This window comes from Pristiophorus japonicus, chromosome 1, assembly GCF_044704955.1.
Source record: "Pristiophorus japonicus isolate sPriJap1 chromosome 1, sPriJap1.hap1, whole genome shotgun sequence".
Taxonomy (NCBI): Eukaryota; Metazoa; Chordata; class Chondrichthyes; family Pristiophoridae; genus Pristiophorus; species Pristiophorus japonicus.
This window is the reverse complement of record NC_091977.1, coordinates 199233656-199257090: the sequence shown is the minus strand read 5'-3', so window position 1 is coordinate 199257090 and position 23435 is coordinate 199233656. Positions and strand designations below refer to the sequence as shown.

The following is a 23435-nucleotide window of genomic DNA, read 5'->3' as shown; positions in this document are numbered from 1 at the left end:
GCGCATTTGGAAAATGGTGACATGATAGGTCCAAGTCAACATAGATTTGTGAAAGGGAAATCATGCTTGACAAATCTTTCGACAAGGTCCCACACAAGAGATTAATGTGCAAAGTTAAAGTACATGGGATTGGGGGTAGTGTGCTGACATGGATTGAGAACTGGTTGTCAGACAGGAAGCAAAGAGTAGGAGTAAATGGGGACTTTTCAGAATGGCAGGCAGTGACTAGTGGGGTACCGCAAGGTTCTGTGCTGGGGCCCCAGCTGTTTACACTGTACATTAATGATTTAGACGAAGGGATTAAATGTAGTATCTCCAAATTTGCGGATGACACTAAGTTGGGTGGCAGTGTGAGCTGCAAGGAGGATTCTATGAGGCTGCAGAGCGACTTGGATAGGTTAGATGAGTGGGCAAATGCATGGCAGATGAAGTATAATGTGGATAAATGTGAGGTTATCCACTTTGGTGGTAAAAACAGAGAGACAGACTATTATCTGAATGGTGACAGATTAGGAAAAGGGGAGGTGCAAAGAGACCTGGGTGTCATGGTACATCAGTCATTGAAGGTTGGCATACAGGTACAGCAGGCGGTTAAGAAAACAAATGGCATGTTGGCCTTCATAGCGAGGGGATTTGAGTACAAGGGCAGGGAGGTGTTGCTACAATTGTACAGGGCCTTGGTGAGTATTGTGTACAGTTTTGGTCTACTAACCTGAGGAAGGACATTCTTGCTATTGAGGGAGTGCAGCGAAGGTTCACCAGACTGATTCCCGGGATGGTGGGACTGACCTATCAAGAAAGACTGGATCAACTGGGCTTGTATTCACTGGAGTTCAGAAGAATGAGAGGGGACCTCATAGAAACGTTTAAATGCAGGAAGAATGTTCCCAATGTTGGGGAAGTCCAGAACCAGGGGACACAGTCTAAGGATAAGGGGGAAGCCATTTAGGACCGAAATGAGGAGGAATTTCTTCACCCAGAGAGTGGTGAACCTGTGGAATTCTCTACCACAGAAAGTAGTTGAGGCCAATTCACTAAATATATTCAAAAAGGAGTTAGATGAAGTCCTTACTACTAGGGGAATCGAGGGGTATGGTGAGAAAGCAGGAATGGGGTACTGAAGTTGCATGTTCAGCCATGAACTCATTGAATGGCGGTGCAGGCTAGAAGGGCCGAATGGCCTACTCCTGCACCTATTTTCTATGTTTCTATGTTTCTGGAATTTTTTGAGGATGTTTCCAGTAAATTGGACAAAATAGAACCAGTTGATGTGGTATATTTGGACTTTCAGAAGGCTTTCGACAAGGTCCCACACAAGAGATTAATGTGCAAAGTTAAAGCACATGGGATTGGGGGTAGTGTGCTGACGTGGATTGAGAACTGGTTGTCAGACAGGAAGCAAAGAGTAGGAGTAAATGGGTACTTTTCAGAATGGCAGGCAGTGACTAGTGGGGTACCGCAAGGTTCTATGCTGGGGCCCCAGCTGTTTACATTGTACATTAATGATTTAGACGAGGGGATTAAATGGAGTATCTCCAAATTTGCGGATGACACTAAGTTGGGTGGCAGTGTGAGCTGCGAGGAGGATGCTATGAGGCTGCAGAGTGACTTGGATAGGTTAGGTGAGTGGGCAAATGCATGGCAGATGAAGTATAATGTGGATAAATGTGAGGTTATCCACTTTGGTGGTAAAAACAGAGAGACAGACTATTATCTGAATGGTGGGTGACAGATTAGGAAAAGGGGAGGTGCAACGAGACCTGGGTGTCATGGTGCATCAGTCATTGAAGGTTGGCATGCAGGTGCAGCAGGCAGTTAAGAAAGCAGATGGCATGTTGGCCTTCATAGCGAGGGGATTTGAGTACAGGGGCAGGGCCTTGGTGAGGCCACACCTGGAGTATTGTGTACAGTTTTGGTCTCCTAACTTGAGGAAGGACATTCTTGCTATTGAGGGAGTGCAGCGAAGATTCACCAGACTGATTCCCGGGATGGTGGGACTGACCTATCAAGAAAGACTGGATCAACTGGGCTTGTATTCACTGGAGTTCAGAAGAATGAGAGGGGACCTCATAGAAACGTTTACAATTCTGACGGGTTTAGACAGGTTAGATGCAGGAAGAATGTTCCCAATGTTGGGGAAGTCCAGAACCAGTGGTCACAGTCTGAGGGTAAGGGATAAGCCATTTAGGACCGAGATGAGGAGAAACTTCTTCACCCAGAGAGTGGTGAACCTGTGGAATTCTCTACCACAGAAAGTAGTTGAGGCCAATTCACTAAATATATTCAAAAGGGAGTTAGATGAAGTCCTTACTACTCGGGGGATCAAGGGGTATGGCGAGAAAGAAGGAAGGGGGTACTGAAGTTGCATGTTCAGCCATGAACTCATTGAATGGTGGTGCAGGCTAGAAGGGCTGAATGGCCTACTCCTGCACCTATTTTTTATGTTTCTATGTGGACATGGTACAGTAAATTTTCCCATCTGTCATACAGCCCCTGTATTTGCAACAAAAACAAATGGATCATTGAGGGAAGAAGATGCATAGTCCAGATATATGCCATAAGAAGATAGATTTACCAAAACCATGTGGTTAAGCAAGTGGTGGAAATTGTGATAGTGGCCCAAGTACCCAATAACATCTGGGCAACTTCCTTGTTCACATGCATGATGTAATACAGAGGGTAAAATAGTGGAATAATCAGCAATTGTTGCTATTCATAGAGTAGTGCAGCATTTTTGCCAAGAACTTTACTTCCCATAAACCTTCATGCAAAATGATTAGAACCACCTTTTAAGAGAAAGGTCATGTTTGGGGACCAATTTGAATAGGATTGCACAATTTCAAGTAAAACAAGTAGAGCCTTGAAACATTCTCCAGTACTGCGTGAAAACAGTATTCAAAAAACATTTTTCTTGGATGTCGACAACACTGGAAAAGCTGTATTTATTGCCATTTCTCAGCGAATTCATGCGTCGGCCCAACTGGGTAAGGTTGCAGGTTCCATTCCCTAAAGGCAATTGATTGCATTTTTACAACAATTTCTGTTTTTTTCGTGCTAGCCTACAGCTTACCCAATTTAATGAATTCGGTTTCACACATTCCACTGATTAATTTGAACTCATGACATCTGGGTTCCTAGTTCAGTGCCATAGTCTGTTGCCATCCTCCGCCTGCTCCACGATGACATGCAGGCTGTGATCCTGACCAATGGATCCACCACAGACCCAGTCAACGTCCGGACTAGAGTCAAGCAGGACTGAGTCATCGTGCCAACACTCTACTCGATCTTCCTCGCTGCAGTGCTCCACCTCAGACTCAACAAGCTCCCCGCTGGAGTGGAATTAAACTATAGAACCAGTGGGAACCTGTTTAACCTTTGTCGCCTCCAGGCCAGATCCAAGACCGTCCCATCCTCTGTCGTTGAACTGCAGTACGCGGATGATGCTTGCGTCTGCGTGCATTCAGAGGCTGAACTCCTAGTCATCGACAACATCTTCACCGAGGCACACGAAAGCATCGGCCTTACACTAAACATCTGTCAGAAGAAGGTCCTCCACCAGTCTGACCCTGCCACATAGCACTGCCCCCCAGTCATCAAGATCCACGGCGCAGCCCTGGACACGTGGACCACTTCCCATACCTCGGAGCCTATTATCAGCAAGGGCAGACATCGACGACAAGATTCAACACCGCCTCCAGTGGGCCAGCGCTGCCTTCGGCTACCTGAGGAAGAGAGTGTTCAAAGATCAGGCCCTCAAATCTGCCACCAAGCTTATGGTCTACAGGGCTGCAGTGATACCCGCCCTCCTTTATGGCTCAGAGACGTGGCCCATATACAGCAAACACCTCAAATCGCTGGAGAAATACCACCAACGCTGTCTCCGCAAGATCCTGCAAATCCCCTGCGAGGACAGATGCATCAACGTCAGTGTTCTCGATCAGGCCAACATCCCCAGCATCGAAGCACTGACCACACTCGACCAGCTCCGTTGGGCGTGCCACATTGTTCACATGCCCGACACAAGACTCCCAAAGCAAGCGCTCCACTTGGAACTCCTACAAGGCAAGCGAGCCCCAGGTGGGCAGAGGAAATGTTTCTAAAACATCCTCAAAGTCTCCTTGATAAAATGCAATATCCCCACCGATGGCCAGGGACTCCCAGGCAAAGACCGCCCTCTGGAGGAAGAGCATCTGGGAGGGCACCGAGCACCTCGAGCCTAGTCGCCGAGAGCATGCAGAAAACAAGCGCAGGCAGCGGAAGGAGCGTGCGACAAACCAGATGCCCCATCCACCCTTTCCACCAATGACTGTCCCACCTGTGACGGAGACTGTAATTCCCGTATTGGTCTGTTCAGTCACCCAAGAACTCACTTTGAATGGAAGCAAGTCTTCCTCAATTTCAAGTGACTGCCTATGACCGGCTACTGTACCCTGAGAGATTAGTGGCTGTAAGTAACCTTTTCAGCACAAAGTTCCCCCAATCAGCCTCATGTCAGTATCCAAAGTGTTCACCTTCAGAAAATGGTTGTCAATAGTTGCAAACTTTCGCTGATTCTAGCAGCTCCCGAATCCAGGGATTAGGCTTGCCCCATGTCCCTATCAACATTGTAAATTTAGATAAGTGGCCAGAGATCCTTTTGCAGCAGAAACTATGGGGCCAATTTTCCACATGGCCGATTTTTGGCACAGTTGTAGAGCTACGTCCAATCTTTTAGAATTATTTTTAGTGGCCGACTGCACGAAAAAAAAGTTCCCAGTTTCGCCAGAATAAAGTTAGAATTTGGAGCGTCGCAGATTGTTCTTAAACTGTGTGGGTGAAGCTTAAGGTCTGCGCCAAAAACAGGCTGCCAGCATAACGAGGGACGCACTGAAGGGCTGAAGCTGGAAAGTCGCTCCTATCCTGGGCCGAATGGCCCTCTGCCGGTGCCGCTGCTATCGGGCCGAAAGGCCCCCCACCCCAGGTGCTGATGCCGTTGCTATCCTGGGCCGAAAGGGTTCCCGGTGCCATGTCTTCCGTTCCGCTAAAACAATGGCGTCTTCTCTGCGCTGATTTTCTTAGCTTCAGGTAAGGCCAAACTCGCTTAAATGGCCAGAAATGGCGCACCCGGCAGGTTCCACCCCCATTGAAATCCAAAAATTGGGAACTTTAAAGAAAAAAAAAATCGGACAAAATGGTTTAGGATGGCGCAGAAACTTTGGCGAAACTTGCAGATTTTAGTCTGCTCCAAAAAAAACCATGTACGCCAAAAACACGGTACAGAATGGTGGTGAAAATTCAGCCCTCTATACTTGGATAAAGAGTGAGGCATGAATGATCATCAGGTCTCAAAGTGCTACTGTTTTTTAATGTATCAGCAATGACGAACGCTTCCTCAGTAGTATTTTGCAGACAAGTGGGACTTTTACTGGGTTAGTCACTTTTGAACATTACTGTCCACCTTCAATAGGTTCCTCTGAGATTCATGGAGAAGCTTTTTCCCTGAAGGTGGAAATGTAAAAGAGCTCCTCGGCCATGAAAAGATTTTTGTAGATTAGAAACATAGAAAATAGGAGCAGAAGTAGGCCATTCGGCCCTTCGAGCCTGCTATTCAATATGATCACGGCTGATCCTCTATCTCAACACTATATTCCCGCTTTTTCCCCATATCCCTTGATGCCTTTTGTGTGTAGAAATCTATCTATTTCCACCTTAAATATATTCAGTGACTTGGCCTCCACAGCCTTCTGTGGTAGAGAATTCCACAGGTTCACCACCCTCTGAGTGAAAAGATTTCTCCTCATCTTGGTCCTAAATTTCCTACCCCGTATCCTGAGACTGTGACCCATTGTTCTAGACTTCCCAGCCAGGGGAAACATCCTCTCCGCATCCAGTCTATCCAACCCAGTCAAAATTTTATACGTTTCAATGAGATCCCCTCTCATTCTTCTAAATTCTAGTGAATACAGGCCTAGTTGACCCAATCTCTCCACATACGACAGTCCTGCCATCCCAGGAATCAGTCTGGTGAACCTTCGCTGCACTCCTTCTATGGCAAGTATATCCTTTCTTGGGTAAGGAGACCAAAACTCCACACAATACTCCAGGTGTGGTCTCAAGGCCCTGTATAACTGGAGTAAGACATCCTTGCTCCTGTACTCAAATCCTCTTGCAATGAAGGTCAACGTACCATTTGCCTTCCTAACTGCTTGCTGCACCTGCATGTTTGCTTTCAATAACTGATGTACAAGGACACCCAAGTCCCTCTGTATGTTGACATTTCCCAAGCTATTACCATTTAAATAATACTTCGTCTTTGTTTTTCCTACCAAAGTGGATAACTTCACATTTATCCATGTTATACTGCATCTACCATGTGTGCCCACTCACTCCACTTATCTAAATCGCCTTGCAGCGTCTTTGCATCCTCCTCACAACTCGCAATCCCACCTAGTTTTGTCGTCAGCAAACCTGGAAATATTACATATAATAAATATATATATATATATATATATATATAGTGAATAGCTGGGACCCAAGCACTGATCCCAGTGGTATCCCACTAGTCACTGCCTGCCATCCTGAAAAAGACCTGTTTATTCCTACTCTGTTTCCTGTCAGTTAACCAATTTTCAATCCATGCCAGTACATTACCCCCAATCCTATGTGCTTTAATTTTGTACACTAACCTCTTATGTGGGACTTTATCAAAGGCCTTCTGAAAATCCAAATACACTACATACACTGGTTCTCCCTTATCTATTCTTATCAATTCTTATCAATTACATCCTCAAAAAGCTCCAGTAGGTTTGTCAAACATGATTTTCCTTTCATAAATCTATGTTGATTTTGTCAAATACTGTTGATATTATCTAAGTGTGCCGTTATCAGAAAGTGTACTTTGAGCCTGCTGCTTGGACAGAGCGATGTTTGACTACTAAAACAGAAAGATCTTGAGGAACTTTATCCTGAAGGAATTGTTGAAGATGATAACATTCATTTTGTTATTAAGTGCTGGACATTGAATACTGATTGTGGAATTTGATGTTGGGATTCAGGAATCTCCAAGTAATTGAAGCTTAATCTAAATGGGACTAACTACCAGTAAAAAGTTTGTTATAGTTGTACTATGACTGCATCCTGGGCCAAAGGATCTCGATGCCTCTGCAAATCAGCTACATTGTATAAATGATGTGCTTACACAGTTTTGCGTAAATGATGTGCTTACACAGGTTTGCTGTCTTTAAATACTGAGTTGCAGAGGTGTTTATACTTTAGCATAATCTATTTATTGAATGTATACAAGTTCATATAGTCATCAATGATGAAGCATAACATTATATCGGCAAGTTGTAAGGCAATACAGGCTTATGAAAACTCTTGAGTAAACTTCACAATGACTAGGTTAATGCTTCAAATAAAACACCCACCATGGATTATGGACCATGTGTTACAATTTAATTGCATTTGCTGATTATAATTGTAGTGCCCACTTTTTACCACTAGAGAGCAGCACAGTACTTTCTCGAACAACCACTACTCGTTCCATTTCTATCATGCTCTTCATATAGAAAGAGACATCTTAAAGTTCTTTACAAGATGATGAATAGCAAGTGGATAGCTGACTGGAAGAATGGAAGGGAGTCAGTCGTAGCCAAAAGCACAGTTGAAGAGAATGGACTTGGAGGGAGGTGCCCAGTTGGAGATGTGGAAGGAAGATATTTAAGAGGGTGGGTGCAACATGGTTAAAGAAACGGCGATCTATGCAAGAACAGGAACAGGGAATAAGAAGTAGGCTGTTGGAGAATTGGAGGGTACATGTAGAGGTATAGGCTAGAAAAGGTCCCCTGAGGTGGGGAGGGGTGAGGATGTAAACCGTAGTTGATTCTCTGGGAAGCCTGTGGAACTTGAAGACAGACACTATAGATGTTGGCCTCCGTGCGGATGAAGGTTTGGGCTGGGCTACTCTGAGCGACGTGTAGTTTATGGATGGTGAAAGTGTTGAAATCGAGCTGCAAGTATTTTGATGGCACGAGTGGGGTTGGGGTCGGTGAAGATCAAAAACTTATTTGACTGGGTTCGGGGGAGCAAGTTGAATTCGGGGTTGAGTGTCATTCAAAGTTCTGCACCTCTGGGTTCAGATGGCTACCAGGGAGATTGATGAAGCTGAGGCTTCAGATCTTCAGGTGTTTGCTGCAGCTGTAGATTTGGTTTTGCTGATATAAGAACATAAGAAATAGGAGCAGGAGTTGGCCATACAGCCCCTTGAGCCTGCTCTATCATTTAATACGAACATGGCTGATCTGATCATGGACTCTGGTCCATTTCCCTGCCCTTTCCCCATAACCCCATACTCCCTTTATCGGTTAAGAAACTGACTTTCTCTGTCTTAAATTTATTCAATGACCCAACTTCCACAGCTCTGAGGCAGTAAATTACACAGATTTACAACCCTTTAAGAAGAAATTGCTCCTCCCCTCTGTTTTAAATGGGCGGCCCCTTATTCTAAAATTATGCCCCCTAGTTCTCGTCTCCCCTATCAGTGGAAACATCCTCTCTGCATCCACCTTGCCAAGCCCCCTCATAATCTTGGACGTTTCAATAAGATCACCTCTCATTCTTCTGAATTCCAATGAGTAGAGGCCCAACCTACTCAACCTTTCCTTATAAGTCAACCCCCTCAACCGAATCAACCGAATGAACCTTCTCTGAACTGCCTCCAAAGCAAGTACATCCTTTCTTAAATATGGAAACCAAAACTGTATGCAGTATTCTAGGTGTGGCCTCACCAATACCCTGTATAACTGGAGCAAAACTTCCCTGCTTTTATACTCCATCCCCTTTGCAATAAAGGCCAAGATTCCATTGGCCTTCCTGATCACTTGCTGTACCTGCATACTAACCTTGTGTGTTTCATGCACCAGGACCCCCAGGTCCTGCTGTACTGCAGCACTTTGCAATTTTTCTCTATTTAAATAATAACTTGCTCTTTGATTTTCTGCCAAAGTGCATAACCTCATACTTTCCAACGTTATACTCCATCTGCCAAATTTTTGCCCACTCACTTAGCCTGTCTATGTCCTTTTGCAGGTTTTTTGTGTCTTCCTCACACATTGCTTTTCCTCCCATCTTTGTATCGTTGGCAAACTTGGCTACGTTACACTCGGTCCCTTCATCCAACTCATTAATATAGATTGTAAGTAGTTGGGGTCCCAGCATTGATCCCTGCGGCACCCCACTAGTTACTGGTTGCCAACCCGAGAAGGAACCATTTATCCCGACTCTCTGTTTTGTTAGTTAGCCAATCCTCTCTCCATGCTAATATATTACCCCCAACCCCGTGAACGTTTATCTTGTGCAGTAACCTTTTATGTGGCACCTTGTCAAATGCCTTCTGGAAGTCCAAATACATCACATCCACTGGTTCCCCTTTATCCACCCTGTTCATTACATCCTCGAAGAATTCCAGCAAATTTGTCAAACATAACTTCCCCTTCATAAATCCATGCTGACTCTGCCTGACTAAATTATGCTTTTCCAAATGTCCTACTGCTTCTTTAATAATGGACTCCAACATTTTCCCAACCACAGATCTAGACTAACTGGTCTATAGTTTCCTGCTTTTTGTCTGCCTCCTTTTTTAAATAGGGGCGTTACATTTGCAGTTTTCCAGTCTGCTGGGACCTCCGCAGAATCCAAGGAATTTTGGTAAATTACAGTCAATGCATCCACTGTCCCTGCCGCTATTTCTCAAGACCCCAGGATGCAAGCCATCAGGTCCAGGGGATTTATCTGCCTTTAGTCCTATTATCTTATTGAGTACCACCTCCTTTGTGATTGTGTTAAGTTCCTTTCCCCCCCACCGCCCCCATAGCCCCTTGACTATCCACTGTTGGGATATTTTTAGTGTCCTCTACCGTAAAGACTAATACAAAATATTTGTTCAGAGTTTCTGCCATCTCCATGTTCCCTATCACTAATTCCCCGGTCTTGTTCTCTAAGGGACCAACATTTACTTTAGCCACTCTTTTCCTTTTTATATACCTATAGAAACTCTCTCAATCTGTTTTTATATTTTGTGCTAGTTTACTTTCATAATCTATTTTCCCTTAATCATTTTTTTAGTCATTCTTTGCTGGCTTTTAAAAGCTTCCCAATCTTCTGTCCTCCCACTAGTTTTGGCCACTTTGTATGCCCTTGTTTTTAATTGGATACCGTCCTTTATTTCTTTAGTTAGCCACGGATGGTTATCTTTTCTTTTGCACCCTTTCCTCCTCACTGGAATATATTTTTCTTGAGAGTTAGGAAATATATCTCCTTAAGTGTACGCCACTGTTCATCAACCGTCCTACACTTTAATCTCTTTTCCCAGTCTACTTTAGCCAACTCTATCCTCATACCTTTGTAGTCTCCTTTATTTAAGCTTAGTACGCTGGTTTGAGATCCAACATTCTCGCCCTCCATCTAAATTTGAAATTCAACCATGTTATGGTCACTCATTCCAAGGGGATTCTTTACGAGGAGATTGATTATTAATCCTGTTTCATTACACAGGACCAAATCCAAAATAGCCCGCCCCCTGGTTGGTTCTGTTACATACTGCTCAAGGAACCCGTCCCTTATGCACTCTATGAACTCTTCCTCAAGGCTACCCAGACCAATTTGATTTGTCCAATCAATATGGAGGTTAAAATCATCCATGATTATTGCTGTTCGCTTTTTACAAGCCCCCACTATTTCTTGGTTTATACTCCGACCAACAGAGTTGCTATTGTTAGGGGGCCTATAGACTGCGCCCAACAGTGACTTTTTCCCCTTATTATTCCTTATCTCCACCCAAACTGTTTCAAGATCCTGATCATTTTAGCCAATATTGTTTCTCGCTATTGTAGTGATTCCATCCTTTATCAACAGAGCTACCCCACCTCCTTATCCTTTCTGTCTGTCCTTCCGAATTGTCCCCAGTCTTGGTCACCTTGCAACCATGTCTCTGTTATGGCTACCAGATCATACCCATTTGTAAGTATTTGTGCCGACAGCTGATCTAATTACGAATGCGTGCATTTAGATAAAGAGCTTTTAAATGTGTTTTCTTACCATTTTCTCCTGCTATGGCCCCAGTTTCTGATACACTCTTATGTTTTCGATTCTATCCCTTCCTGTCACGCTCTGGTTTTCGTTTCCCCCAATGCTACCCTGCACTATTGCCTTCACCTTGTTTTTTGAGCTTTTAGGTTTCTGCTCACCTGAATCCTCCCCCCCACTAATTAGTTTAAAGCGCTCTCTACAGCCCTAGTTATTCGGTTCGCCAGGACCCAGCACGTTCCAAGTGGAGTCCATTCCGACGGAACAGCTCCCTCTTAGCCCAGTACTGGTGCCAGTGCCCCAGGAACCAAAACCCATTTCTCCCACACCAATCTTTGAGCCACGAGTTTAGCTCTCTGATCTTATTTAACCGATGTAAATTTGCTCGTGGCTTGGGTAGTAATCCAGAGATTATTACCTTTGTGGTTCTGCTTTTTAATTTGGCTCCGAGCTGCTCATAATCCCTCAGCAGAACCTTCTTGTCTGTCCTGTCTATGTTGGAGGAAGTTATAATTTATTGGTCTTTCATATCAGATAGATAGTTGGAGACAATTGCAATAGACAAGGGGTCAAGGAAGGTGCTGGTGAGGTAGAGGTGGGTTTCATCAGCATTCTTAACTTTGGATAGCTGTGCCAATGGGTAGCATGTAACTGATGGTGAGGGTTAAGCAAGAAACCTTGGGATACATTGGAGGTGTCTACAGTCACGAGAGGTAAAACCTTTTGAGATATATTGTCTATGGTATAGCAAATAGAAATAGAGAGCAGTACCACAGAGTATTGTAAACATACGTGACAGGTATGGCGAGGCTGATAGTGGTGTTGTCAGCGAAGAGGTTGGATAATGAGAAACAATAAGATATGGCTGCAATCTCGTAGGATGATGCTGACGTTGACCAGTACTGTGGGAATGGCGGAAACTAGATTGGAGAGTTTGAAGAGGGAATGATGGAAGCAACGACATGTTCCAGAAATTTAAAAAGAAAGGGAAGGTTGAAGATGGGGTGGTGGTTGTTGACAATGGTGGAAAGACGGTGGGTATTTTATATAGCCGAGGAATGAAAACAGATGTGGAAAGATGTCGGGACCAATGTCTCCTGTCAGCTGCACAGTTTCCTGCGGGCCTGCCTCCCCCAATGCATGGCCCATTCATATTTTTACGCACATGCGGCATCTAATATAAAAGCCGCTGAGTGGATTGCGCGGGACCTTGCAGATGACTGCGTGGCCACGTAGCTTAGTGGGAACATGATGGGGACTGAGCTCGAGGGCAAGAACAGTACTTTATATGCCATACCAAGCAGACTTCTGTTGCTTTATGCTAGAATATTACATACAAACTTTGTTATTTGTTTCGGATAAAACAAATCCCTTTTTTCATGCCATTCAGCCCAGTACAAGGCAAACCAGGTACTGAGTTGCTTCAGCAGAGAAACGGCTACAGATCAAATAAAATGTTACATTAGCCACTGTTTAGACTCCATCTAGAATGATGTACAGTAAAAGTCACAATACTAGGACTCGGGGCTGTTCATTAATGAAGAAAGGGTTGGTCTTGTTGCAAAGGAGCAGACATCAAGGTAATCTAATAAAAATTTTCAAAATTATGAAAGGGTTTGATGGTGATTCAAATTGTTTTTACTTTTAAAGAGTTCAAAAACTAGGACATAAAAAATTAAGTGACTAAGAAATTTAGGCACATTTGGTTTCATCATAGGAAAACTTGCTTCCACTCTTAGCATGAGTTCTTAGGTGGCTGAACAGTCCAATACGAGAACCACAGTCTCTGTCACAGGTGGGACAAACAGTTGTCGAGGGAAGGGGTGGGTGGGACAGGTTTTGCCACATGCTCTTTCCGCTGCCAGTGCTTGATTTCTGCATGCTCTCGACGACAAGTCTCGAGGTGCTCAGCGCCCTCTTGGATGCACTTTCTCCACTTAGGGTGGTCTTTGGCCAGGGACTCCCAGGTGTCAGTGGGGATGTTGCACTTTATCAGGGAGGCTTTGAGGGTGTCCTTGTAACGTTTCCGCTGCCCTCCTTTGGCTCATTTGCCGTGAAGGAATTCCGAGTAGAGCGCTTGCTTTGGGAGTCTCATGTCTGGCATGCGGACTGTGTGGCCTGCCCAGCGGAGCTGATCAAGTGCGGTCAGTGCTTCAATGCTGGGGATGTTGGCCTGGACGAGTACGCTAACGTTGGTGTGTCTGTCCTCCCAGGGGATTTGTAGGATCTTGCGGAGACATCATTGGTGGTATTTGTCCAGCAACTTGGTGTCGACTGTACTTAAAGAAGGGTAACTTTGAAGGTATGAGGCGTGAATTGGCTAGGATAGATTGGCGAATGATACTTAAGGGGTTGACTGTGGATGGGCAATGGCAGACATTTAGAGACCGCATGGATGAATTACAACAATTGTACATTCCTGTCTGGCGTAAAAATAAAAAAGGGAAGGTGGCTCAACCGTGGCTATCTAGGGAAATCAGGGATAGTATTAAAGCCAAGGCAGTGGCATACAAATTGGCTAGAAATAGCAGCGAACCAGGGGACTGGGAGAAATTTAGAACTCAGCAGAGGAGGAAAAAGGGTTTGATTAGGGCAGGGAAAATGGAGTACGAGAAGAAACTTGCAGGGAACATTAAGGTGGATTGCAAAAGTTTCTATAGGTATGTAAAGAGAAAAAGGTTAGTAAAGACAAACGTAGGTCTCCTGCAGTCAGAATCAGGGGAAGTCATAACGGGGAACAAAGAAATGGCAGACCAATTGAACAAGTACTTTGGTTCAGTATTCACTAAGAAGGACACAAACAACCTTCCAGATATAAAAGGGGTCAGAGGGTCTAGTAGGGAGGAGGAACTGAGGGAAATCTTTATTAGTCGGGAAATTGTGTTGGGGAAATTGATGGGATTGAAGGCCGACAAATCCCCAGGGCCTGATGGACTGCATCCCAGAGTACTTAAGGAGGTGGCCTTGGAAATAGCGGATACATTGACAGTCATTTTCCAACATTCCATTGACTCTGGATCAGTTCCTATCGAGTGGAGGGTAGCCAATGTAACCCCACTTTTTAAAAAAGGAGGGAGAGAGGAAACAGGGAATTATAGACTGGTCAGCCTGACCTCAGTAGTGGGTAAAATGATGGAATCAATTATTAAGGATGTCATAGCGCATTTGGAAAATGGTGACATGATAGGTCCAAGTCAGCATGGATTTGTGAAGGGGAAATCATGCTTGACAAATCTTCTGGAATTTTTTGAGGATGTTTCCAGTAAAGTGGACAAAGGAGAACCAGTTGATGTGGTATATTTGGACTTTCAGAAGGCTTTCGACAAGGTCCCACACAAGAGATTAATGTGCAAAGTTAAAGCACATGGGATTGGGGGTAGTGTGCTGACGTGGATTGAGAACTGGTTGTCAGACAGGAAGCAAAGAGTAGGAGTAAATGGGTACTTTTCAGAATGGCAGGCAGTGACTAGTGGGGTACCGCAAGGTTCTGTGCTGGGGCCCCAGCTGTTTACATTGTACATTAATGATTTAGACGAGGGGATTAAATGTAGTATCTCCAAATTTGCGGATGACACTAAGTTGGGTGACAGTGTGAGCTGCGAGGAGGATGCTATGAGGCTGCAGAGTGACTTGGATAGGTTAGGTGAGTGGGCAAATGCATGGCAGATGAAGTATAATGTGGATAAATGTGAGGTTATCCACTTTGGTGGTAAAAACAGAGAGACAGACTATTATCTGAATGGTGACAGATTAGGAAAAGGGGAGGTGCAACGAGACCTGGGTGTCATGGTACATCAGTCATTGAAGGTTGGCATGCAGGTACAGCACGCGGTTAAGAAAGCAAATGGCATGTTGGCCTTCATAGCAAGGGGATTTGAGTACAGGGGCAGGGAGGTGTTGCTACAGTTATACAGGGCCTTGGTGAGGCCACACCTGGAGTATTGTGTACAGTTTTGGTTTCCTAACTTGAAGGACATTCTTGCTATAGAGGGAGTTCAGCGAAGATTCACCAGACTGATTCCCGGGATGGTGGGACTGACCTATCAAGAAAGACTGGATCAACTGGGCTTGTATTCACTGGAGTTCAGAAGAATGAGAGGGGACCTCATAGAAACGTTTAAAATTCTGACGGGTTTAGACAGGTTAGATGCAGGAAGAATGTTCCCAATGTTGGGGAAGTCCAGAACCAGGGGTCACAGTCTAAGGATAAGGGGTAAGCCATTTAGGACCGAGATGAGGAGAGACTTCTTCACCCAGAGAGTGGTGAACCTGTGGAATTCTCTGCCACAGAAAGTAGTTGAGGCCAATTCACTAAATATATTCAAAAGGGAGTTAGATGAAGTCCTTACTACTCGGGGGATCAAGGGGTATGGCGAGAAAGCAGGAATGGGGTACTGAAGTTTCATGTTCAGCCATGAACTCATTGAATGGCGGTGCAGGCTAGAAGGGCTGAATGGCCTGCTCCTGCACCTATTTTCTATGTTTCTATGTACATGGTCCATGTCTCTGAGCCATGGGTGTTACTACAGTAAACCATGAGCTTGGTGGCAGTTTTGAGGGCCTGGTCTTCAAACACTCTTTTCCTCAGGCGGCTGAAGGCTGCACTGGAGGTGGTGTTGGATCTCGTCGTCGATGCCTGCTCTTGTTGATAGGAGGCTCCCGAGATAATGGAAGTGGTCCACGTTGTCCAGGGCCGCGCCGTAGATTTTGATGACCGGGGGGCAGTGCTGTGCGGCAAGGACAGGTTGGTGGGGGACCTTTGTCTTAATGATGTTTAGCGTAGGGCCCATGCTTTCGCACGCCTCAGTAAATACGTCGACTATGTCCTGGAGTTCAGCCTCGGTATGTACGCAGGCGTCATCTGCATACTGTAGCTCGACCTGGCCTGGAGACGGCGAAGTTTGAACAGGTTCCCACTGGTTATGTAGTTTAGTTCCACTCCAGCGGGGAGCTTGTCGACTGTGAGGTGGAGCATGGCAGCAAGGAAGATTGAGAAAAGGGTTGGGGCAATGACTCCGCCCTGCTTGACCCCGGTCCGGGCGTGAATTGGGTCTGTGATCCGTTCGTAAGGACCACGGCCTGCATGTCGTCGTGGAGGATGGTGACGAACTTTTGGGGGCATCCGAAACGGAGGAGGACGCTCCATAGACCCTCGCAGTTGAGGGTGTCAAAGGCCTTTGTAAGGTCGAAGAAGGCCATGTATAAGGGCTGGTGCTGTTCCCTGCATTTATCATGCAGCTGTCTCGCTGCAAAGATCATGTCCGTTGTGCCACGTAGGGGACGAAATCCGCACTGCGACTCCGGGAAGAGCTCCTCTGCCACAGGGAGAAGGTCGTTGAAGAGGACTCTAGCGACGACTTTCCCAGTTGCTGATAGCAGGGAGATTCCTCTAGTTGCTGCAGTCGGACTTGTGCCTTTTTTTAAAGATGGTCACGATCACCCAGCATGCTCTCCTCCCTCCAGATGAGAAATGCGACGTCATGTATTTGCGCCAACAGTGCCCCTCCGCCATACTTCAGTGCCTCAGCACGGATTCCATCCGCACCCGTAGTTTTGTTGTTTTTAAAGCTGTCTTATGGCTTTTTCTACCTCGTGCAGTGTTGGGGTCTTACTGAGAGTAGCAGGTAGCATGCTGCGGGATGGAGTCGAGAACACTCTCGTCAAAGGCAGAGTCTCATGGAAACATTAAAAAATAGGTGCAGGAGTATGCCATTCGGCCCTTCAAGCCTGCACCACCATTCAATATGATCATGGCTGATCATACAACTTCAGTACCCCATTCCTGCTTTCTCTCCATACCCCTTGATCCCTTTAGCTGTAAGGGCCATATCTAACTCCCTTTTGAATATATCTAACGAACTGGCCTCAACAACTTTCTGTGGTAGAGAATTCCACAGGTTAACAATTCTCGTGAGTGAAGAAGTTTCTCCTCATCTTGGTCCTAAATGGCTTACCCCTTACCCTTCGACTGTGACCCCTGGTTCTGGACTTCCCCAACATTGGAAACATTCTTCCTGTATCTAACCTGTCCAATCCCGTCAGAATGTTATATGTTTCTATGAGATCCCCTCTCATCCTTCTAAACTCCAGTGTATAAAGGCCCTTCCTGATCACTTGCTGTACCTGCATATTAACCTTTTGTGTTTCATGCACAAGTACCCCCAGGTCCTGCTGTACTGCAGCACTTTGCAATCTTTCTCCATTTAAATAATAGCTTGCCCTTTGATTTTTTTTCTGCCAAGTGCATGACCTCACGCTTTCCAACATTATACTCCATCTGCCAAATTTTTGCATGCTCACTTAGCTTGTATGTCCTTTTACAGATTTTGTGTCCTCCTCACACATTGCTTTTCCTCCCATCTTTGTATCGTCAGCAAACTTGGCTACGTTACAGTCAATCCCTTCTTCCAAGTTAATCGATTGTAAATAGTTGAGGTCCCAGCACTGATCTCTGCGGCACCCCACTAGTTACTGATTGCCAACCCGAGAAGGAACCATTTATCTCAACTCTGTTTTCTGTTAGCATGGATAGAGGATTGACGAACTAATATATTACCCCCAACCCTGTGAACTTTTTATCTTGTGCAGTAACCTTTTATGTGGCACCTTGTCAAATGCCTTCTGGAAGTCCAAATACACCACCATCCACTGGTTTCCCTTTATCCACCCTGTTCGTTACATCCTCAAAGAATTCCAGCAAATATGACTTCCCACTCATAAATCCATGCTGACTCTGCCTGACCGAATTACGCTTTTCCAAATGTCCTGCGACTGCTTCTGTAATAATGGACTCCAACATTTCCCAACCACAGATGTTAGGCTAACTGGTCTATAGTTTCCTGCTTTTTGTCTGCCTCCTTTTTTTAAATGGGGGTTTTACATTTGCAGTTTTCTAATCTGCTGGGACCTCCACAGAATCCAGGGAATTTTGGTTAATTACAAGCAATGCTTCCACTATCCCTGCCAATACTTCTCTGAAGACCCTAGGATGCAAGCCATCAGGTCCAAGGGATTTTTATCTGCCTTTAGTCCCATTATCTTACTGAGTACCAACTCTTTAGTGATTGTGTTAAGTTCCTCCCCCCCATAGCCCCTTGACTATCCACTGTTGGATATTGTTAGTGTCCTCTACCGTAAAGACTGATACAAAATATTTGTTCAGAGTTTCTGCCATCTCCATGTTCCCAATTACTAATTCCCCGGTCTCATCCTCTAAGGGACCAACATTTACTTTAGTCAGTCTTCCTTTTTTTTATATACTTATAGAAACTCTTGCTATCTGGTTTTATATTTCATGCTAGTTTACTTTCATAGTCTATCTTCCCTTAATCATCTTTTGAGTCATTCTTTGCTGGCTTTTAAAAGCTTCCCAATCTTCTGTCTTCCCACTAGTTTTGGCCACTTTGTATGCCCTTGTTTTTAAATTGGATACTGCCCTTTTCAACCATTATCGATTTAAGAGTTGGTTATTTCAAATCTTTGATCAATTCAGAATATATCCACACATCGTTAATTAATATAGAAAATAGGTGCAGGAGTAGGCCATTTGGCCCTTCAAGCCTGCACCACCATTCAATATGATCATGACTGATCAGGCACTTCAGTACCCCATTCCTGCTTTCTCTCCATACCCCTTGATCCCTTTAGCCGTAAGGGACACATCTAACTCCCTTTTGAATATAACGAACTAGCCTCAACAACTTTCTGTGAAAGTGAATTCCACATGCCCACAACTGAGTGAAGAAGTTTCTCCTCATCTCGGTCCTAATGGCTTACCCCTTATCCTTAGACTGTGACCCCTGGTTCTGGACTTCCCCAACATCGGGATCATTTTTCCTGCATCTAACCTGTCCAATCCTGTCAGAATTTTAGATATGTTTCTATGAGATCCCCTCTCATTCTTCTAAATTCCATTACATATAAGCCTAGTCGATCCAGTCTTTCTTCATATGTAAGTCCTGCCATCCCAGGAATCAGTCTGGTGAACCTTCACTGCACTCCCTCAATAGCAAGAATGTCCTTCCTTAGATTAGGAGACCAAAACTGTACACACTATTCAAGGTGTGGCCTCAGCAAGGCCCTGTACAACTGCAGTAAGACCTCCCTGCTCCTATACTCACATCCTCTCGCTATGAAGGCCAACATGCCATTTGGCTTGTTCACCACCTGCTGTACCTGCATGCCAACTTTCAATGACTGATGTACCATGACACCCAGGGCTCGTTGCACCTCCCCTTTTCCTAATCAGTCACCATTCAGATAATATTCTGCCTTCCTGTTTTTACCACCAAAGTGGATAACCTCACATTTATCTGCATTATACTGCATTTGGCATGCATTTGCCCACTCACCTAACCTGTCCAAGTCACCCTGCAGCCTCTTAATGCCTCCCCACAGCTCACACCGCCACCCAGCTTAGCGTCATCTGCAAACTTGGAGATATTGCACTCAATTCCTTCGTTTAAATCATGAATGTATATTGTAAATAGCTGGGGTCCCAGCACTGAACCTTGCGGTACCCCAGTAGTCACTGACTGCCATTCTGAAAAGGACCTACTCTTTGCTTCTTGTCTGCCAACCAGTTCACTATCCCCGTCAATACATTACCCCTAATACCATGTGCTTTAATTTTGCACACTAATCTCTTGTGTGGGACCTTGTCACAAGCCTTTTGAAAATCCAAATATATCACATCTACTGGTTCTCCCTTGTCCACTCTACTAGTTACATCCTCAAAAAAATTCTAGAAGATTTGTCAAGCATGATTTCCCTTTCATAAATCCATGCTGACTTGGACCGATCCTGTCACTGCTTTCCAAATGCGCTGCTATTACATCTTTAATAATTGATTCCAACATTTTCCCCACTACTGATGTCAGGCTAACCGGTCTATAATTACCCGCTTTCTCTCTCCCTCCTTTTTTAAAAAGTGGGGTTACATTAGATACTATCCAATCCATAGGAACTGATCCAGAGACGATAGAATGTTGGAAAATGACCATCAATGCATCCACTATTTTTAGGGCCACTTCCTTAAGTACTCTGGGATGCAGATTATCAGGCCCTGGCGATTTATCGGACTTCGGTCCCATCAATTTCCCTAACACAATTCCTGACTAATAAGGATTTCCTTCAGTTCCTCCTCCTCGCCAGACCCTCAGTCCCCTAGTATTTCCAGAAGGTTATTTGTGTCTTCCTTAGTGAAGACAAAACCAAAGTATTTGTTCAATTGGTCTGCTATTTCTTTGTTCCCCATTATAAATTCACCTGATTCTGACTGCAAGGGATCTACATTTGTCTTCACTAATCTTTTTCTCTTCACATATCTATAGAAGCTTTTGCAGTCAGTTTTTATGTTCCCTGCAAGCTTACTCTCGTACTTTATTTTCCCCCTGCTAATTAAACCCTTTGTCTTCCTCTGCTGAAGTCTAAATTTCTCCCAGTCCTCGTTTGCTGCCTATTCTGGCCAATTTATATGCCTCTTCCTTGGATTTAACACTGTCCCTAATTTCCCTCATTGAGTCACCTTCCCCGTTTTATTTTTGCGCCAGACAGGGATGTACAATTGTTGAAGTTCATCCATGTGATCTTTAAATGTCTGCCATTGCCTATCCACCGTCAACCTTTTCAGTATCATTCGCCAGTCTATCCAAGCCATTTCACGTCTCATACCATCGAAGTTACCTTTAAGTTCAGGACTCTAGTCTCTGAATTAACTGTGTCACTCTCCATCTTAATGAAGAATTCTACGATATTATGGTCACTCTTCCCCAAGGGGCTTTGCACAACAAGATTGCTAATTAATCCTCTCTCGTTACACAACACCCAGTCAAGGATGGCCAGCTCTCTAGTTGGTTCCTCGACGTATTGGTCTAGAAAACCATTCCTTAATACTCCAGGAAATCCTGCTCCACCGTATTGCTACCAGTTTGGTTCGCCCAATCTATATGTAGATTAAAATCACCCATGATAACTGCTGTACCTTTATTGCACGCATCCCTAATTTCTCGTTTGATGCCATCCCCAATCTCACTACTACTGTTTGGTGGTCTGTACATAACTCCCACTAGCGTTTTCTGTCCTTTGGGTAGAGCTGCGGAACACCATGCAGATTCCACATCATCCAAGCTAATGCCCTTCCTTACTATTGCGTTAATCTCTTCTTTAACCAACAACGCTACTCCACCTCCTTTTCCTTTGTCTATCCTTGCTGAATATTGAATACCCCCGGATGTCTCGGTTGAGGAAATCTTCAAAGTGCTCCTTCCAGCGGGCCCTGACTGCCTCGGTGTCCTTGATGAGTGTTTCCCCGTTCTTGGCCAGCGGTGGGGTGGGGCCTTGGGTGTTTGGACTGTAGGTGGCCTTGACTGCGATGAAGAATCCTCGCACATAATGGCTGTCGACCAGTTGCTGTATCTCCTGTGCTTTCTCCATCTACCACCTGTTCTTTAGGTCCTGGGTTTTTTGTTGGACCTCGGCCATGAGCCACCTGTAATGCTGCTTTGCTACTGCCGAGTTGGGTTGTTGTTTAAGGCTCAGAAATGCCCTGCGCTTGCAATCTATTAGTCCTTGGATCTCCTGATCATTTTCATCAAACCAGTCCTGGTGTTTCCTGGTTGAGTGACCGAGCGTCTCTTTGCAGGCACTGGTTATGGAGGTGTGGAGGGCAGACCAAGCGCTGTGGGCATTCTGCGTCTCGGGGTCATCAAGGCACGCCAGGGTCGACGTCTGCGCACGTACTGAGGCTGAATTCCAGGACATAGTCGGTATATTTACTGAGGCATGCGAAAGCATGGGCCTTATGCTAAACATCAGTAAAACAAAAGTCCTCCACCAGCCTGTGCTCGCCGCACTGCGCTGCCCCCCAGTAATCAAAATCCAAGGCGTGGCCCTGGACAACGTGGACCACTTCCCTTATCTCGGGAGGATCCTATCAACAAGAGCAGGCATTGACGAAGAGATTCAACTCCGCCGCCAGTGTAGCCTTCGGCCACCTGAGGAAGAGTGTGTTTGAAGATCAGGCCCTCAAAACTGCCACCAAACTCATGGTCTACAGGGCTGTCGTAATAACTGCCCTCCTGTATGGCTCAGAAACATGGACCATGTACAGTCGACACCAAGTCGCTGGAGAAATACCACCAGCGATGTCTCCGCGAGATCCTACAAGTTCCCTGGGAGGATAGACGCACCAACGTTAGAGTCCTTGTCCAGGTCAGCATTGAAGCACTGACTGCACTTGATCAGTTCCGCTGGGCAGGCCACATAGTCCATATGCCAGACACGAGACTCCCAAAGCAAGTGCTCTACTCTGAAATCCTTCAAGGCAAACGAGCCAAAGGAGGGCAGCGGAAATATTACAAGGCCACCCTCAAAGCCTCCCTGATAAAAGTGTAACATTCCCACTGACACCTGGCCAAAGATCGCCTTAAGTGAAGGAAATGCATCTGGGAGGGCGTTGAGCACCTCGAGTCTCGCCGTTGAGAGCATGCAGAAATCAAGTGCAGGCAGCGGAAAGAGCGTGCGGCAAACCAGTCCCACCCACCCCTTCCCTCGACGATTGTTTGTCCCACCTGTGACAGAGACCGTGGTTCTCGTATTGGACTGTACAGCTACCTAAGAACTCATGCTAAGAGTGGAAGCAAGTCTTCCTCGATTCCGAGGGACTGCCTATGATGATATGGGAAGCACTCACCATGACGGGCAGACTATTGCATGCAGTCACTTGGCAACACTATTTTCCTATTCCCAAAATATTAAGGCCAATTTTTCTCTCCCGGTATTTTCCAGGTGCACTTTAGGTGCAGTGCAATGCCAGTCTGCTGCATTGGGACCTTCATGTCAGTGCCCAAACATCCTCTTGGGCCTAATTTAAATTTCATGAATTATCACCATTGGGTACATGGACCATGTACAGCAGGTTTACCCAATGAGTGATAAACATGTGGAATAAGTTAGTAGGAAAGGCAGCTGAAACACATGGTATGAATGGTTTGAGACCATTGGATGAATTTCTGGAGCTTGAGGTGGTAGAGACCAGGAAGCTGGAATTGATGCTGCAAACCATTGTTGGGACAAACTGCATTTTTCTGTCTCTGAAAATTTCTGTGCACAAGCAATATTTTTGAAAAATTGTAACTTCAGTAGACTGAAATTGATCTGCTATAGCTTATGTTCTGTTCATTACACTACAAGTAGCAGAATATGGCTGGCATGCATTGTCTGCAGCATTGCAGGTTGTAAAAGTGGTTGCTCTTTGTCTTCACAGGTTGAAGAGATGGTGCAAAATCACATGCAGTACTCTCTCCAGGATGTAGGTGGTGATGCTAATTGGCAGTTGGTGGTGGAAGAGGGAGAAATGAAGGTGAGGCATTTTT

At 45.2% G+C, this 23435-nt stretch overlaps 1 protein-coding gene across 7 annotated transcripts in view; it reads left to right on the top strand.

Moving 5' to 3' along the window:
• Window positions 1-23435, top strand: part of LOC139268010 (ceramide transfer protein) — a 188789-nt gene that overhangs the window by 148709 nt on the left and 16645 nt on the right. For all 7 annotated transcript variants that reach the window (XM_070886009.1, XM_070886026.1, XM_070886003.1 and 4 more), the window contains one exon: window positions 23327-23422. In XM_070886009.1, the coding sequence (XP_070742110.1) occupies window positions 23327-23422 (96 nt within the window). The remainder of the gene's footprint in view (window positions 1-23326; window positions 23423-23435) is intronic.